The sequence below is a fragment of the Meles meles genome, chromosome 16 (assembly GCF_922984935.1).
Source record: "Meles meles chromosome 16, mMelMel3.1 paternal haplotype, whole genome shotgun sequence".
NCBI classification, from domain to species: Eukaryota; Metazoa; Chordata; class Mammalia; order Carnivora; family Mustelidae; genus Meles; species Meles meles.
The window spans coordinates 40,116,804-40,135,393 of NC_060081.1; the positions used below are offsets into that span (position 1 = coordinate 40,116,804).

The following is an 18,590-nucleotide window of genomic DNA, read 5'->3' on the forward strand; positions in this document are numbered from 1 at the left end:
TGTAGTGAGACACTGGTGTTCTTATGTCTTTCTGGGAAGCCTGCCCAGGGATTAACTTTGGTTGTTCTCATACAACCTTGTCTGCCTGGTCAGACTCTGAGGGTCTTCCATGGGACTCTTAATGCCACTAGCTTGGGAGATTTGGTGCAAAGTGCCAGGTCCAAGGTGCATTTCTATGAACACTAGGAAACAATTAAAATGCTGTCTTGGGTGCCTGGGTGGCTCAGTGGGTTAAAGCCTCTGCCTTTGGCTCAGGTCATGATCCCAGGTCCTGGGATCAAGCCCCACATCGGGCTCCCTGACCGGCGGGGAGCCTGCTTCCCCTGCCTCTCTGCCTACTTGTGATCTCTCCCTGTGCCAAATAAAATCTTAAAAAAAAAAAACAAAAACTGTCTTGCTGGGCCTAGTCTCCTCAATTCTGGAGGGAGGCTTATTAAAGCAGCGTGGGAAAAATCTGCTCTTACAACTTTTATTTTTTTTATTTTTTAAAATATTTTATTTATTTTTTTGACAGACACAGATCACAAGTAGTCAGGGAGGCAGGCAGAGAGAGGAGGAAGCAGACTCCATGCTGAGCAGAGAGCCCCACATGGGGCTCGATCCCAGCATTCTGGGATCATAACCCAAGCCGAAGGCAGAGGCTTTAACCCACTGAGCCACCCAGGTGCCCCATGCTCTTACAACTTTTAACTATCTCACTTGACTTTTGACTTTGGAAATGATAGGCTATGTGAATGTCTGCTGCTTGAAGAGAATGCAGAGGTGTGTATGAGTGAAAGTTCCCTTGCAATCCTCCTTCCTCCTACCTGAAGCTTACTTGGCCATCGCAGAGGATGCCTCCTTCCTGTATGTACTTGCACAGAATTCACACCAAAGCTACTAGGCCAGTGGCAAAGCTGAATTTTGAGCTTCTTAAATACAAAATCTAAATAATTTCCAGGTTTATGGAACTACTCTATAAACACACTAATCTAAGTAAAAAGAAACTGAAACAACAGCCCCATTACTTTACTCACGTTATATTTTATTTCTTATAATTAATGGCTAATTAAAGAAAAAATTGTAGCACCCTACTATTTTAAGACCACAAATGTAACTTAAATGCTATCCCATTCCATAAAACAGGGACCCTTCCCCCAAAGCTATAGTGGGCATTTATTTATTAAGTTTCCCGATCCCAGTGACAACTATTACTTTTTATTACTTATCAAACACACAAAAATTACTGTTCTCCCTAGCTGAAGAATCTCACAAATGATACTTTTTCTTTATGTACATGGTTCATTGACTCAAACCAGAACAGAGCTACTAAAATATCCATAATTACAAAGCTCAGGCTGGGGTCTGGTTACTCCTAAGGGTTATTCACTGGTATGTTAGGTGGGATTGTCAACCATGTGAAAAATGCTCCATCTTTCCAGAGAGCAATGTTATACCTGAGGCTAAGGAATTACATTATATGTGAAAAAAAAATACATTTTTTCAAAAATGTTAAGTGGAAGTTTTTTTCTCCCAAGTGAAATATACAGAAAACCTCAACATATAAAACTAGTTTTAGGAAATCACATTGGCAGTAGGAGTGGGCCGATGCGATTTCTCCCTCCACACACAGCTGGGGGCTTGAGACCCCTTCCTTCCTGGGGTACCCTGGGGAACTTCTTGCATGCCAAGCCTCAAGCCCTCCAATCTCAATTCAAGGACTGGACATCCTTCTCAGGAATAGGTTATAGAGGGGAGTCCAAGAGCCACCAACATGGTGAGAATCCTGCTTTGCTTTTCTAGGTAAATGATAGACCATGCTTACTTGTGCTTCTTTTATGTGCTCAAGTCCAACCCTTAACATCTAAATTTCTCTGGCTTTTCAATCTTTTTGATTGTAACAGATTTCAACAAATACTTCCACTTGGGTTATGTAGCTTTCAGATCCTGTGGCATCTCTACCTTAAGCAGCAATAGATCTTCCCAAATTGTGAGGAACCACTGAATGTTCCCAGACATCATTCTGTCCCTTAATCTGGTTTCTGAACATTCTGGTTCTTTTCCTTCTTTGTATATTCTTCTAGTCGAAGAAGCCACTTGGCCCAGTACTGCGAACAAAGCTCAGTGTCCATGAAATGTGGGTGAGCAGGGGATCCATCTTTGTAGGCCACCACGATTAAGCCACACTGAACCTAGGAAGAAACACAGGGCAGTTCCAACATTTATACAGTAGTACCAGAATTGAGGTTCATTTCCTTTTTGCTCTAGGGCAAACTCAGAATAAAACAATCTATAGTAATAACTCCTATTTCTAAGAGGGAGATTATACCAGGATATGTAAGAACACAAAGATGACAAGTAAGATATTGAAGAATGGACTGTAAACACTAAAGCACTATTAACAATGACAGAAAGCTCAGAACAGGGGAAGTGCTTTTTAAGGTGGTAGAAGGACAAAGAACAGAGTGAACAATGGGACACAAACAGAATAAAAATCACGAGGAGTTAAGTAGCCACGAATAAGCATCAAGCAAGGCTTTATGTAAGTAGAGGCTCAGTGTCCCAACCTGAAAGCTATAGTTGGCATCATTATTTATGGCACCAACGTAGGCCACAACCTGCAGCGGGTTGTCAAATGTATTTCGAATGTAAGGTTTCGGTTTCTCCGATGTTTTCCAATCAATCACACACAGCTTGCCCCTACAGAGAAAGAAAAGGAAATCTTCGTTAAGTAATAGTTCAAACTGAGAAACTTAAGCCTCTTCTTAGGTATGGTTTACTACTTATCACTCAATGACTGTTGCTGCTATTCTCCACTTTCCAAAAAGACAGCTAACTCCTCTGAGCTTTACTCCTGAGGATTAGAGAAGTGTGATGTTCTCTTTCCTGAGTCCTATATTCGGGTCAGTAATGGGCATGTCAGGGTTATGATGGGAAATGCTTCCGGAAGCATACCGGTGAGAATTACAGGTGTGGATCCATGCAGAAGTGCTAGGGAACTTTCCCACAGTTCCAGTTTCTAAACTATCTCAAAAGTCCTTTGGACCTCCATGGCCTTGTTTAACAGTTGACATGGGAATTGAAACTATGTCTACCACTATCTTAGTTGGATCTTATTTCAAGTATTTATCAGGATGAACCACAAGAGACCAGTAGCAATCCCCATCATAAAGGACAAAAGTATCATGGTGCTTCAGAAATTCTCTTGCTAGAAACCAAAGCTGGAGTTCAAATCCATCAGCATTTAATAGGCACTGATTATACACGGAAATAGAAAAAAGAAGACTTGGTCCCTGCCTTGAAAGTTTATGTACAGGGTAGGGTGTCTTACTATTAGGGGTACTGGGAAAGATAAAAAAAAATTCTTGCCACTTTAAAATAAAGTCAAATAACCAGTATATTCCTCCCCATTACCCCTCTCCCAGTGGGATTTATATTTGCCAAGTGCGGATATCAGAAGGATCACAGGGTGAGCAGACTGGTAACTGGTGACTATCTGTTCATTCTGTCTTCCATGAACTTCAGTTCCAAAACCAGCAGTTTAGAGGGAGTTTTTGTACAAAGTATGCATGTTACCCACCTGCCACCATAGTTCTAGAATTTATGCAAGGTATTTATAAAGTCAACCTAGGGTAGCACTGTCTAAAAAATATAAAATGTAAGCTATATATGTTATTTCAAATTTTCTAGTAACCACATCAAAAAAGAAAACAGGTGAAATTTTAATATTTTATTTAACCCAACATACTCAAAATATTATCATTTCATTATGTAATATTAAGAAGTTATTAATGGGATACATTATGTTCTTTTTTGTAGTAAATCACTGAAACCTACTTTATATATTCATAGCATACCTCAGTTTAGATTGGCCACACTCAAGTATCTAATGGTTGTATGTGCTAGTGGGTAGTCTCTTGGACAGTACAGGGCTAGACGTAGCTTTACTATCTCTGTCAAACTCTGCAATATTACAAAACCAATATACTCTATGAAAATGAAGAGAGGGCCCCAGTATCCCCAGGGGGCTTCATAGTTCTCAACCTGGAATAAATCAAAATACCCTAAAATAAAGATTTTTTTTTTTTAAAGATTTTATTTATTTGACAGAGAGAGATACAAGTAGGCAGAGAGGCAGGCAGAGAGAGTGAGAGGGAAGCAGGCTCCCTGCCGAGCAGAGAGCCCGATGCGGGACTCGATCCCAGGACCCTGAGATCATGACCTGAGCCGAAGGCAGCGGCTTAAACCACTGAGCCACCCAGGCGCCCTAAAATAAAGATTTTTGATATAGACCACCATTTCTTGCAACATACTATAACTTGCAGAACTAAATAATGTGGAAAAGAGATTTTTAGTAGTATAAACCCAAATTAAAATTTCACTAAGACAGTTACAGTTCACAACAAATGAAAAGATGCTCAGCCCAAGTTAAGTGAAATACAGACTGAAACCACGAGAGACAATGTTGATAAACAGCACCTAATGCGGTGTCATCGAAGGTGTGCACAAATAAGCACACTCACACCTGGGACAACTGAAAATGCCTGTTCCCTTTAATCCAGCAACTGCCCTTTTCAGTATGCACTGAAGAGCAATAGTTTGATATTCCAGGTGCAAGTGACAAGAGCCTGGAAAATATAAGTATTCATATCCAGGCCTACTTCAGATCAACTGAATTTATCCGAACCGTATATAAGATCCACCAAACCAACAAGTGAACCTCACAGCTATCTACAAGGAGATATGACACTGCTGCGGTTTGTGATTGTGGAAAACCAGAAATAACCTGAATGTTCTCCAGAGGGAAACAGATATGGTTCATTAATACAAAGGAATACCAAATAACAGTTAAAAAGAGAGAAGATCGAAATCACCATGCTAACATCTATCGAGTAGTTTGCATTTTAAGTACTATACAGAGAATGTCTCATTTAATCTCTGTAAGAACTCTATGAGGTAAGTCCTTTTATTTGTCTTGTTTTAGAGATGAACAAACAGAAGTACAGAGAGGCTAACTACCTTAAGGTTAAGATGAAAAGCTAGAAAACAAACTTAGCCAGCCTGGCTCCAGGGCCAAACATCTTACCAGCTTTGTGATACTATGCATGTAGAAATTTCTATATACTGTGACTCTCACAGACATGTAGGTAACAATATATGGTATTCTGTGTATGTATGTGGAAAATAGACTGGCAGTGTCTTATACATGCATTAAACAGTGTTAATCTTGTGGGTGTGTTAAGTAGTATAGGAAGTAGCCTAGGACATAGTGATTGTTTTTGGCAAGGGGACTGTGAGAGGAGGGAAGATGTGGTTATCACCTTTTAAGGTGATGTGAGCTTAATTTATGGTATATTAAAAAAAATCGGAACACAGATGTGACTGTGTTAAATTAATTTTGAGTGGTGGAAAATTATTAAAAGAGAAAAGGATGTTGCAGATCTACATAAACCAATAAGGAAAGATCTCTAAAATAGTTTCAAAATGAAATAAAGCAGGGTTTGGCACTTTGTGTAAGTGGGAGTGGAGACAAATGATTGTAACATACAGTCATAAAGTACCTCAAGACCACAAGAACTTTATTTATTTATTTTTAGGGAAGGAGGGAGGGAGGGAGGGGGAGGAAGGGAGAGAGAGAGAGGGAGAGAACCTAACAGGCTTGATCTCACTACCCTGAGATGAAGACCTGAGCCAAAATCAAGACTCCAGTGCCTAACAGACTGAGCCATCCAGGTGCCCCAAGATCACAAGAACTTAAAATCAGAGTAGGGGTGGAGGATTCTTGGAAAATGGAAGGGTAGGAAGCACCTGAAATCTGTAGGCCCACCTAGACAACAACTGCAATGGCAGAATCTGCCTGATATAATTATTGGAAATCTAGAGCCTACTGAAGCCTTGAATGGTAAACTCTGGTTAATTTTGGTCAATTTTGGCTCTTAACAACTACCCATTCCCCCCACTCCTTCTAAGGGGCAGGCAGCTGTGTACACGATCTTGGAGGAGTGCATACACAGCTTGTGGGAATAAGAGCAGACAAAAAGGGCCTCATCCTCCAAATGTCAGGGATCTGTGCCTCAACACTGACTGCTGCTTCAGTTCATAGAGGTATAGATGAGCAGGATGGCCATTGTTACTGCACCTCCCCCCACTGCTACAAGCCCCTCTTCCTCCAGCCAAATTACTTCCAGAGGACTTAAAGGGCCAACGCCCATTTTTTAAACCCTTCGTTTTTCTTTTTCCCTTTTTGGGAATTAAGATACTAAAGACTACAACACCAAAGGGAAAATAGAAAGTGACTGTGTATGTCCAGGGAAGGGCACAGGCCCAGAAAAGACTTGAGAAGACCCTGAGTTTATATTTCAGGACAGAGACAGCCTATGAGAACAATAACAAAACCCCAAACAAATACAATGAATAGGGGTGCCTGGGTGGCTCAGTCAGTTAAATAAGTGTCTGCCTTCGGCTCAGGTCATGAACTCAGGGTCCTGAGATTGAACCCCACATCCGGCTTCCTGGTTCTCAGGGAGTCTGCTTCTTCCTCTGCCTGCTGCTCCCCCTGCTCTTTCTCTCTCTGTCAAATAAATAAATAAAATCTTAAAAAAAAAAAAAAAACTTGAAAAGAAAATACAATGAACAAAGTCCAGCAAACCCTGGGGTAGAGGGAGAACCTGATTTCCAGGGTCACACATTAGATTCAAATACCCAGTTTTCCACAGCAACAACAACAGCAAAAATCACAAGGCAAACAAAGAAACAGGAAAGTATGGCCTAAAGGAAAAAAATAAATCAACAGAAATTGTCCCTGAAAAAGATGATGGCAGTTCTACTGCACAAAGACGTTTTTAGTCATAAAGATGCCCAAAGACCTCAAAAAAGGTAAGTACATGGGCGATTAGAAGAGTGAGCACTCAGAGCACCTGGGAGCTCAGGTCATGATCCTAGGGTACTGGGATCGAGTCCCACATTGGGCTCCCTGCTCAGCAGAGAGCCTGCTTCTCCCTCTCCCTCGGCCTGCTGCTCTGCCTACTTGTGCTATCTCTGTGTCAAAGAAATAAATAAAATCTTAAAAAAAAAAAAAGTGAGCACTCTTGTAACAATGATTTGTAACTCCACTTTTTGTTTTCTACGGTTTCTTTTTTTTCAAACTTGAAACAAGCAGAAAAAAATATTGCTCTTAGGGGCGCCTGGGTGGCTCAGTTGGTTAAGCGGCTGCCTTTCGGCTCAGGTCATGATTCTAGGGTCCTGGGATTGAGCTCCGCATCAGGCTCCCTGCTTAGCAGAGAGCGTGCTTCTCTCTCTCTCTCCCTCTGCCTGCTGCTCTGCTTAATTGTGCTCTCTTTCTGTCAAATAAATAAATAAAATATTAAAAAAAAATATTGCTCTTAGGTTGGTTGATCATACAAATCTTGATCAATGTTTTATGAAACATCAGATAGCACTGGTTCATCATGTTCTTCCACTCTGCTCAAGTGAGCTGCCCCATACAGAGCACTAATTTCAACTAGTGTTTTGCCTAAGACTGCTGCTGTATCCTCCCAATGGGAAACATCTTCACTGTTATTTTCTATATTCATTCTCTTCTCCTTTATCTTTTTTTTTTTTTTTAAAGATTTTATTTATTTGAGACAGAGAGAGCATGAGCATGAGCATGGGGGGTGGTGGGACAGAGGGAGAGGGAGCAGCAGACTCCCCTGAGAAGCAGGGAGGTCGATGTGGGGCTCGATCCTAGGACCCTGATATCATGACCTGAGTTGAATGCGGATACTTAACAAACTGAGCCATCTAGGCACCCCATTCATCTCCTTCTCTAGTTGTTCTTGAACTCTCTGCAGTTCTAATCTCCTGTCTTTTTCTTGCATTTCCAACTCCAGCTAGAATATTAGCTGTTGCTGCTGAAACAGGACTCCTCTGACTTGAGTCTCTCCATCATTTCCTGCCCCATCAGAGCTGGTTCTCATTCATGCTCCAAGTTGGCCATTTCCTTTTGTCTCAGTTACTCTAGCCACATTTCCTTATACTTGTAAATCCACAATACTACCCACTCTATTGGATTCAGTAAATTCTTGCTACTTCTGTAAAACCCTGAGTTAGACACATTCCAAGGTACTTCTGAAAATAGGCTGACTCCCTTTCTAACCCTTACCCTTAACTGTCAGTAGCATCCTGTTGCTGGCAATGAGCCGTGCACTTCAGGTGCCAGAGACTGCATGCAGCAAAGAGGGAGGGCCCCATGGATAGGTGAGTGGGTTCTTTTCTACATAATTAAAGAGATTAATAAACCTAAAAAAATCATTAGTTTATGTTTTGGGGCACATAATATATAAAGACAATTTTGTGACAACTAAAAGGGATAAGTAGGGACAGAGTTGTTTAAAGGAGCAGTTTCTGAATGTCATTGAGGTTGGTACAAATTTAAATTAGAGTGTTATAACTGGGATATAGATATACACAAAAGGGAATGAAAAAAGAATTGAAATGTTTCACTACAAAAAAGAAACAGAACACAAAAGACAGAAACATACAGGAAATGAGACAAAAAAGTTATCATGCCTATAGAAAATAGGTAACAAAATGATAGAAGTCTCTCCTTATCAGTAACTAGTTTAAATGTAAATGGATTAAATTCTCTAATCAAAAGACAGAGATTGGCAGGATGGATAAAACACATGATTCAACTATATGCTGTCTACAAGAGACTCACTATAGACTCAAAGACACAAATAGGCTGAATGTGAAAAGACAGAGAAAGATATTCCATGCAAATAAAAACCAAAAGAGAGCAAAGGTGGCTCTAACATCAGAAAAAAGTCTTTAAATTGAAAAAAATGAGACAAAGAAAGACATTATATATTAATAAAAGGCTCAATACATCAAGAAGTATAACAATTATATACATTTACACATGTAGTAACAGGTTAGCAAAATACATAAAGCAAAACCTGACAAAACTGAAGGGAGAAATACAGTTCTTTTTTAACTTTTATTTATTTATGTAATCTCTACCAAGAAAGCCAGCCAGGTGCCCCAGAAATTCAGTTCAATAATAATAGTGGGAGAACTTCGATATGAATTTTCAATAATGGATAGAACCAGACAGTGGGAAGTAATAAAATAAAGGACTTAAAACAACACAATAAACCAACTAGATCTAACGGACATACAGTACTCTCTACCCAACAACAGAATACACACCTTTTTAAGCACACACCAGGACATTTTCCAGGACAAACCATATATTAGGCCATAAATTAAGTCTCAACATATTTAAACAGATAGATGTCACACAAAGCATCTTCTCCAATCACAAGTTAGAAATCAGTAAAAGAAGTAGAACTGGAATAAAAATCATAAATTTATGGAAAATTTTTTTTAAATTTAGGTTGTCTTTTTTTTTTTTAAGATTTAAGATTTTTTTTTTTTAAGATTTTATTTATTTGTCAGACAGATCACAAGTGGGCAGAGACGCAGGCAGAGAGAGAGAGAAGGAAGCAGGCTCCCTGCTGAGCAGAGAGCCCGATGTGGGGCTCGATCCCAGGACCCTGGGATCATGACCTGAGCTGAAGGCAGAGGCTTTAACCCACTGAGCCACCCAGGCGCCCATAAATTTGTGGAAATTAACATAACCAACCAAAGAAGTCACAGGGGAAATCAGAAGATACTTAGAGGTGAATAAAAACAAGAACACAGCATACCAAAACTTATGGGACACAGTGAAAACAGTGTTAGGGAAGCTATACTAAGAAATATATTAAGAAACAACGAGGGGTGCCTGCTTCCTTCTCTCTCTCTCTGCCTGCCCCTCTGCCTACTTGAGATCTCTATCAAATAAATAAAATAAAATAAAATAAAAATCTAAGAAAAAAAAGAAACAACGAAGAATCAAATCAATATCCTAACCATTACAACTTAAGGAACCAAAATAACAAAGTAAACCCAAAACTTATAGAAGAAAATAAAAGAGATTAAAGACAAATGAAATTCAGAATAGAAAATCAATAGAAAACAAACAATGAAAATAAACACAAAACCTACGAGGACTATAGCATGAAGAAATAGAATATCTGAACAGCTCTATAATTAGAAAGGAGATTTCATCAGTAATCAAAAATCTCCTGGCAACTAACAGCTCTAGACCTAATGATTTCATATGGATGAATCCCACCAAACATTTGCATGACTAATACCAATACTAAAACTTTCCCAAATAAATTGTAAAGTAGGGAACTTTGCAATTCATTCTATGCATCCAGTATTACCCTAATACCAAAGCCAGACAAAGGCACTACAAGAAAACTACAGAATAATCCTTACGAACAAAGTTGTAAAAATCCTCTACAAAATAGTAGCAAATCAAATTCAGCACATATTAAAAGAATCATACAGCATCATGAAGTGGGCTTTATTCCTGGAATGCAAGGATGGTTAAACACAAAAATCCACCAATGTTACATGCCTTATTAATAGAATGAAGGAAACCATTTAATCATCTTAACTGATGAAGAAAAAGCATCTGACAAAATGAAATACCCTTTATGAAAAAAATACTCAACAAGCTGAGAATAGAAAAAACTACCTCAATATAATAAAAGCCATATACATATGAAAAGCCCACAGCATACTCAATGGTGAAAGACTAGAAGGTTTTCCTCTAAGATCAGGAACAAGGCAAGGCTGCCTGCTTTCATCACTTCTATTTAACAGATCTGGATGTTCTAGCCAGGGCAATTAGGCAAAACAAAGAAATAAAAAAGCAACCAAACTGGAAAGGAAGAAGAAAAATTATCTCTGTTCACAGATGAATGATCTTTTATGTTAAAAATTCTGAAGAATACACACAAAAATTGGTAAGACTTTTACCAAAAATTGGTAAGAATTACATAAATTCACCAAAGTAGCAGGATACAAAGTCAACACACAAGTTCAGTGCATTTCTATACATAAACAATGAACAATATGGAAAGGAAATTACAAAAACAATTCCATATAACATCAAAATGAATAAAATACTTGGGAATTAACTAAGGAGACTTAAGACTTGCACAATGAAAACTGTAAATCACTGTTGAAAAAAATTAAAAATTAAAAAAAATTAAAGACCGAAATGAAAACATGCCCCATGTTCACAGGTTAGATGTAATATTTTTAAGATGTTCATATTACCCCAAGTGATCTGCAAATTTAATACAATCTATAAAAATCTCAACGACGATTTTGCACAAATTGAAACCAATCTTAAAATCCACATGGAATCTAAAAGGGACTCAGAAAAGCCAAAATAACCCTGAAAAACAAAAACAAAAACAAAAACAAAAACCTGGAGGACTCACACTTGTTAATTTCAAAGCTTACTACAAAGCTATAGTAATTAAAATAGTATGGTACTTGTATAAAGACAGATACATAGACTGATGGAAATAAATAGCCCAGAAACCCTAACATACACCGTCACATGATTTTTGACAAAGGCGCCACATCTATTCAATGAGGAAAGGACAGTCTTTTCAACAAATGGTACTGGGGAAAATGGACATCCACACGCAAAAGAATAAAGTTGGACTCTTACCTAACACCATATACAAAATTTAACCCAAAATGGATTCATGACTTAAAGGTAATACTTAAAACTAAGACTTAAAACTACATAAAACTCTTAGAAGAAAACATAGGACCCAAGCTTAATGACACTGGATTTGGTGGTGATTTTACTGAATGTGACACCAAACGCACAGGCAACAATAACAACAAAATACACCAACTGGCTTACAGGAAAAGCTCTAAAAATTGTGCATCAAAGCACAAGGATAAAGATTAGTCAGTCACAAAATGACAAATACTTTGATTTTACTCACATGAGGTACCAAAGAGTAGTTAAATTCATAGAGACCGAAAGTAGAATGGTGGTTGCCAGGGGCTGAAAGCAGGGGAGAGTATAGTAATCACTGTTTAATGGGCACAGAATTTCAGTTTTATAAGATGACATGTCCTGGAGATGGATGGTATTGACGGTTGTACAACATCATGAATGTATTTAATGGTAATAAATTGTGTACTTAAAAATGGTGAAGTTTATGACAAATTTTATGTTACATATATTTTACATTAAAACCTTTTTTAAAGGAAAAGTGGAAATGGGAGACTTACTTTTAGTAGCGTGGGTTAACCACATATATTACCTATTAAAAATGTTTTTAGGGGTGCCTGGATGGCTCAGGGGGTTAAGCCTCTGCCTTCGGCTCAGGTCAAGGTCTCAGGGTCCTGGGATCGAGCCCTGCATCAGGCTCTCTGCTCAATAAGGAGCCTGCTTCCCCCTCTCTCTCTGCCTGCCTCTCTGCCTACTTGTGATCTCTGTCAAATAAATAAATAAAATCTTTAAAAAAAGTGTTTTTAAAATTTCTGAAACCTTAATTTTCAAAAATATTCAATGGACATATTCTCAATGTTGAGAATATGAGCTGACTCCACACTCAGCACACACCCGACCCAGTGCTCAATCTCATGATCCTGAGATCAGGACCTGAGCCAAAATCAAGAGTTGGACACTTAACCAACTGAGCCACTTGGGTGCCCCATCAAATTGGATCTAGTGGTTAGTAGCTTGTTTGGGAGTAGGGAAGGAGGAACATGCTGGATATGGAGAAATTATACCTTTTTTCCACCAAACACTTTGATTCTGGAACACAAATTTACAAGAATTATGAGGCTCTTCCCCATGTATCTCTTATCTCCTGCCCCATACCCAATTCTTTTATGTATCATAGAGGTTTTTGACTTCAAAGGGCTATACCTTGAAGCAGGAGTTCAGAAGAAAAAATAGTGTTTGACAGGCGTCATCTGTTCCACCCCTCATTACTTTAACTCCACACTTTGATAGGAAAAAAAATCTATTACTTACTGATATTCAGCCACACAGTCCAGTAGACCTACATACTTCAGGGTCTCATGTTGAACAGCGCTTTCAAGAGCTCGCACTCCACTGACATCTTTCAGGATATGCTGGACACTTTCAATATATCCAGATTCGAGATTTTCTTCTCTTTCCTTCAAGTCCCCCTCAGGTGCAAGTATGCTTTCCAAGGCTTTATGGAACCGTTTCCCTTGTAAAAATATGTCTGAAAAGAAAATCAGGGGAAAAAACAAACAAGAACAAAGTTAGTACTAAAAAACAAATATTTGAAAACCTCTGAACAATAAAATTAGAAATTATATAAACTACCTTTAAGTGACAACTGCTAAGATACCACATTTTAGCCTCTTGTGAAATGTAAGAATGTACTTTGAAAAGCAAAGGGACTTAAGGGGCGCCTGGGTGGCTCAATGGGTTGGGTCTCTGGCTTCTGCTCAGGTCCTGATCTCAGGGTCCTGGGATCAAGCCCCACATCAGGCTCTCTGCTCGGTGGGGAGCCTGCTTCCCCCTCTCTCTATGCCTGCCTGTCTGCCTACTTGTGATCTCTGTCAAATAAATAAATAAAATCTTAAAAAAAAAAAAGTAAAGGGACTTAAAATAGTTTGAACAATAAAAAGAATCAAAATAAAGAATTTGTAGTAGAATTAGGCCAAAGCTACAGTTCAAGATCTAGGGCAACACCTAGTGTATCATATTATGAATTTAAACATCCATTTTAGTAACTTAACTGGTTATGAGAAATAATTATTAGAAAGTTAAGGAACTGTGCTTCTTTTCACAGTTCTTTTTACAACCAACACCAAATTAATGAACATAGTGGGGGAATCCTTTCACTAACAGGCCTAATGAATGGCAAGGAATAAAAATCAAGTCACATACAAATTAAAAACTGCAGGTTTTGGGACTTGGGGGCGAGAGGATATATGTAACACTCTTCTGCACTTTTTGGGGGGACTAAAACAGGTTAAGACAGTTGCTCTATCCTGAAATTTTTCCTCATATGCTTAAGAAAAATTGGATATGTAATTGACATATGAGGCTGTATTCATTTCAGGCATTCAACATAATGATTTGGTATCTGTATATCCTCATACATTTTTAACGTTAAAACACAAACAAATCCAAGAAATTACACATATTCACTTCATCCTTGACAAGGGAAGGAAACAAAGAGGAGGCATTGTGCTAAGAAGTGGCCTTAGTGTTTTCAAAATATTATTTAACTTTCAAACACAACAACCCAGCAAGGTAACAATCATGACTCCCAGTTTAATGAATGAGTCCTACACAATGCTTTGTCCCAAAGCAAAAAGGCAGACTAGCAGCCTGGCACCAGAGTCCATGTTCAATTCCACTCCCTCATACAATAGAATGAGGAAGGCAAAATTAGGGATTAGAGTGGGAAATATATATGCATGGAGACAGACCCAAGGAAAATTAGGAAAATCTGATCTAGTAAAGTAATTTCAATGCATATATTACATTTGTCAAATAAAAAGTCTTTTACCAAGACTTCTGAAGGTCAGTTCTATCACTGTCAAAAAATAGAGTCATATCTGGGAAATTACTTGGAGAGTTAAATGACATTCAACTGAAGAACTGAGCTATTATACTCCACTTGGCTTAACTGGACTTATCTGCATATGAAAGGCCTACAAGAAATTTAAGACAGATGGAATTAAAATCTAGGTAAAAGTACAGCATTCATCTATAGACAAGTTTAATGAGGCAGAACACAAACATGGTCAAAACAGGAAGAAAACAGTTTTATCAATTGCCAAGCAAATAAACAATTTTCTACTTCAGACTTAACCTTTAGCTAGGTCCTTCACATATAAGAGACAACAAACAACGGAATCTAGATTTGGGGTCCCCTTCATTGTAAGGCTCAGAACATTAAATATAATTGAATTTGTCAAAATAAATTTTACTTATTATTATTAGTTTTTTAAGATTTTATTCATTTATTTGAGAGAGCAAATAGAGCAGGGGGAAGGAGCAGAGGGAGAGAGAGAAGCAGACTCCCCACTGAGGAGGGAGCCAGAAATTAGAACTTGATCTCAGGATGTTGGGATCATAACTTGAGCCAAAGGTAGATGCTTAACCAACTGAGCCACCTAGGTGCCCCTAAGTAAATTTTAAAAAGCACAAGATTTATGCAGATAGCATAATCAGAATATTCATTCAGTAAATTAAATGAAAATGAAATGTTTTCAAGTCCCAGTATATAATGTGTATTTAAGAGAAAAAAAAAAATCCACGAGTCTCCAAGATTCTGACTGATAAACTGGCAGGATGGATAACATTTTAAGATTAAAAAGTAACTATTTTTAGTAATCAACTGGAAAAAATAAATTCCACCCCTTTCCACTATGATCAACACTTAAATATAAATCCAAGTCAGACTTTTTTATCTTTGGCAATCTTCAAAAGGTAAAGTGACACTTGAGAAATTGACCAAATGTTGAGAATGCCAGCTCCAGACACATCTCTATGCTCTAGCCTTTGGAAAGAGCAGGGGGAAAAGAATTTACCAATAATGTATTTTAAAAGCTGCCTCTCCTGACCCATTAATCAATTTAGTGGGCTATGACATGCTTTTTCTTTCTTTTCTTCCCCTTTTTTTTTTTAAGATTTTATTTATTAATTTTGACAGAGATCACAAGTAGGCAGAGAGGCAGGCAGAGAGAGTGAGAGGGAAGCAGGCTCCCTTCAGTGCAGAGAGCCCGACGCGGGACTCGATCCCAGGACCCTGAGATCATGACCTGAGCCGAAGGCAGCGGCTTAAACCACTGAGCCACCCAGGCGCCCTTTTCTTCCCTTCTTTATTGGTGGGGAGGATGACTCTAATCCTCATGTGATTGACCCTTACGAAAAGTGACTGCCTGTTTCTTAAAATTGATCCCGAGAAACACGTCAGAGTAATAATCTAGATCAACAAAGTGAATTATATGGAAAACAACCATTGTTTTATCTCTGCTTGGGAAGTGGAGCACCTTCACATTCCCAACAGAAATTCCTTTCCTTTATCAAGGAGGACTCCAGAGAACTTTTTTACTTTGTGTCAATGGCTACAAAGTCCTAAGTTCCCAAACTCCTAGCAGGTTTCTGCCTTTACTTATCCGTGATTTCAGCATCCCCACAAACTATAATATTCCAGGTTCAAGGAAAATCAAAACAACCTCCCATGAGGAAACAACGTCAAGTCTAAATCCTAGTGGTACAAAATATGAAAAGATGCCATTAGATTTCATTTTATGCTGCGTGTCTAGAAAACAAAAAATAGCTTAGTGGTTGTTACTTATTACCTAAAGGCAGTTAGCTCCTGCATATATTCCTCCCCCACCACAGCTGAGGAATGTTCTAAAGGATGAGGACCTTGACCATTTTTTGACATACCCAGGTGCTGTTTATATACTTAACGTATGTGACATGTTTAATGTGTTACCCACACACAGTTTTTTATAAGGTGCCACAAAATTAGTGCATTACTCTCAAAATTAAAAGTGCTATCAGCCACTAGGGGTACACGTACTGCTCTCGGGGAAGCATGCAGTTAAGGAATGCTCAACCAAAGCCAATGGTCTTTCACCTTGCTTTTGAATGAAGCCTGTTTTAAGGAAGCTATTCTCCTCACCTAAGAAGTTAGTATTAGGAGTTGAAAGCTTAAGTTTATTTGTTCTGAGTTACTAAACAAGAGCATCAGATTATTTCAGTTTACCAAAATCTAAATACTAATGTGTTCCGATTTACCCCTTGTCTTTAAATTTACATGTCAATGAGGATAAGTAGAGCCAGGGGTATTCACTGCATTCTGAAGAGAATGCCTAGCAAACAAGTAGAATCCCATTATCAGGTGATTCTTTTCCTTAATCAAAGAAAACATGCAACTTTAATACTTAAGTTTGTAGCTTATACAAGAATTTTCTACATCATTTAGTCAAACTACTTGCTCTCTGTGCTTCAGTTTCATTTCATCTGAAATGAGAATAATAGTATATATGCTGCATAGGGTTGTTATGATGATTGAGTTAATATAGATTAAGTGCTATTTAATGCTACTTATCATTTGAAAGCAGCACCTCACTAGTTCAGGTCAAAAACACCCTCACTCTTTCGACACTGGCGCTCTTTCGTCTAGAAAACACAGTAACCATACAGAACCAGGATTGAGAAAATTACTTGAAGAATATTCTGCAAAGCCATCCTCTCCCAGTTCCAGAATCATCCGCTGTTTCCACCTCTCCAAGTAGAAAAGCTGTTCTGATGTCATGGTCTGCTGAAGGATCTTGGTCACACTACGTATTGTATTTCTTTGCAAAGGGATTTTCAAAGGAACTGTAGGAGTACTTGTTGCGTTTGGTTTTATGCTTCTCTCTGGATTGAAGAGAGGACACCAGTTTCGTGGAACTCTTGCTTCTTCATCTTGCTTTGGGGGCTTACACTTACTCACAGGTCCATAAATTAAATTATCTTCCTCAAACAATGATTCTGGAGTCTGAGCAAGGCCTCTGGATGACAAGACAGACTGTACTAAATCAGAGTACTTTCCTTGGTCCACTTCTTTATAAGGGTTCACTTTTTTCTTCTGGCTGCATGAATAAGAGGAAGTGGAGAAATCCACATGGGCGGCTGGTTCTAGAGAAAACCTCTTTGAACTTCTGAGCTGCCTGCAGATGGTCTGAAACGACTTCATCTTTAGATGCTTTCTCACTTCCCTCTAGTCTACTTGCAATGTTGAGGGCCTTTTATCTTTGCACTCCTACTAAAGAGAAAAGTGGAGTTAGATACCAAATGCATTAAATATTTGAAGGGCTAAAATGGAAACTGCATCAGTACGGTAAGGCCCATTAACCTGCATTCCATTAAGCTTTTCCGACATGTCTGGACAAACCTATTTCCAAAGAAAGACTCTCGTTAATAGGCAGAACGACCAGCCTTGTTAAATGTTTAATAGTACAGCTTGGGGCAAGACGTCGCTAATATTCAATCCGAAGAATCGGGAAGCCTAAGAAGGGAGGCATGTGAGACATACAGAAAAAGAATGCTACAGCCCGTCCCATAGCGGCCACGACCGTCAAGGTGAACCACTGATCCCTAGATACCAGGCTCCCTGCTTGCTAAGTATTCCAGGAGACTTCTCACTAAACTCCCGCATCCTTTAAGGTGGTTACTTCTGCGACACCATTTTACAGATTCAGAAATTGAGCTTCCGAACGGTCCCACCAGGAAAGCGCGGGTAAGCGGTGGTCAGTGGGGCCCATCATCGTGATCCCAAGACTGCGGCCTCCCGCTCTGCCTTACATTTGGAACCACGCCCTACATGTGGAACCACGGTCCTACACGTGGACCGGACGGCTGGGGCCTCTGCTGTGGGAATCAGGATTAGGGAAGAAACAGCTTAAACAGAAGCCAGCTCTCGGCCAGGAAAGGTACCTCAGAAGCCACCAGACTTCACTCAACTTCCAGCGCGCCCACAACCTCTCCAGACCCGTACTTTCTCCGGTCCCGCGCTCTGAGCTCGAGTTAGGCCCCGCCTAAGGGGCGGCGGTCCCCGCGTACACCGCGGCGCTGACGCCTTGCAGCTAGCCTCTCCTTCACCTCGGTAACCGCTCCCGCGATCCTTGGGGAGTCCCTCCCCTTCGGAGTTAGCGCGCGTTCTGTCAAATCGCGCCCTTACGCTCTCACGATATCTTGTTTACGTCAC

At 39.3% G+C, this 18,590-nt stretch overlaps 1 protein-coding gene and 1 pseudogene across 2 annotated transcripts; both read right to left on the reverse strand.

Moving 5' to 3' along the window:
* Nucleotides 1–572: 572 nt before the first annotated feature.
* MGME1 (mitochondrial genome maintenance exonuclease 1) lies at nt 573–18,511 on the reverse strand. Of its 2 annotated transcripts, none has more exons than XM_045980701.1 (5): nt 18,320–18,511; nt 17,066–17,645; nt 12,872–13,088; nt 2,547–2,679; nt 573–2,171 (listed from the first exon to the last, which is right to left on the reverse strand). In XM_045980701.1, the coding sequence occupies exons 2-5, from the start codon at nt 17,577–17,579 to the stop codon at nt 2,010–2,012; spliced, it is 1,026 nt and encodes a 341-aa protein (XP_045836657.1). In that variant the 5' UTR covers nt 17,580–17,645; nt 18,320–18,511; the 3' UTR covers nt 573–2,009. The 2 variants fall into 2 exon arrangements, with proteins under 2 accessions (XP_045836657.1, XP_045836656.1); XM_045980700.1 differs by having other exon boundaries at nt 17,066–17,648.
* Nucleotides 7,362–11,552, reverse strand: LOC123927091 (annotated as a pseudogene).
* Nucleotides 18,512–18,590: the final 79 nt, after the last annotated feature.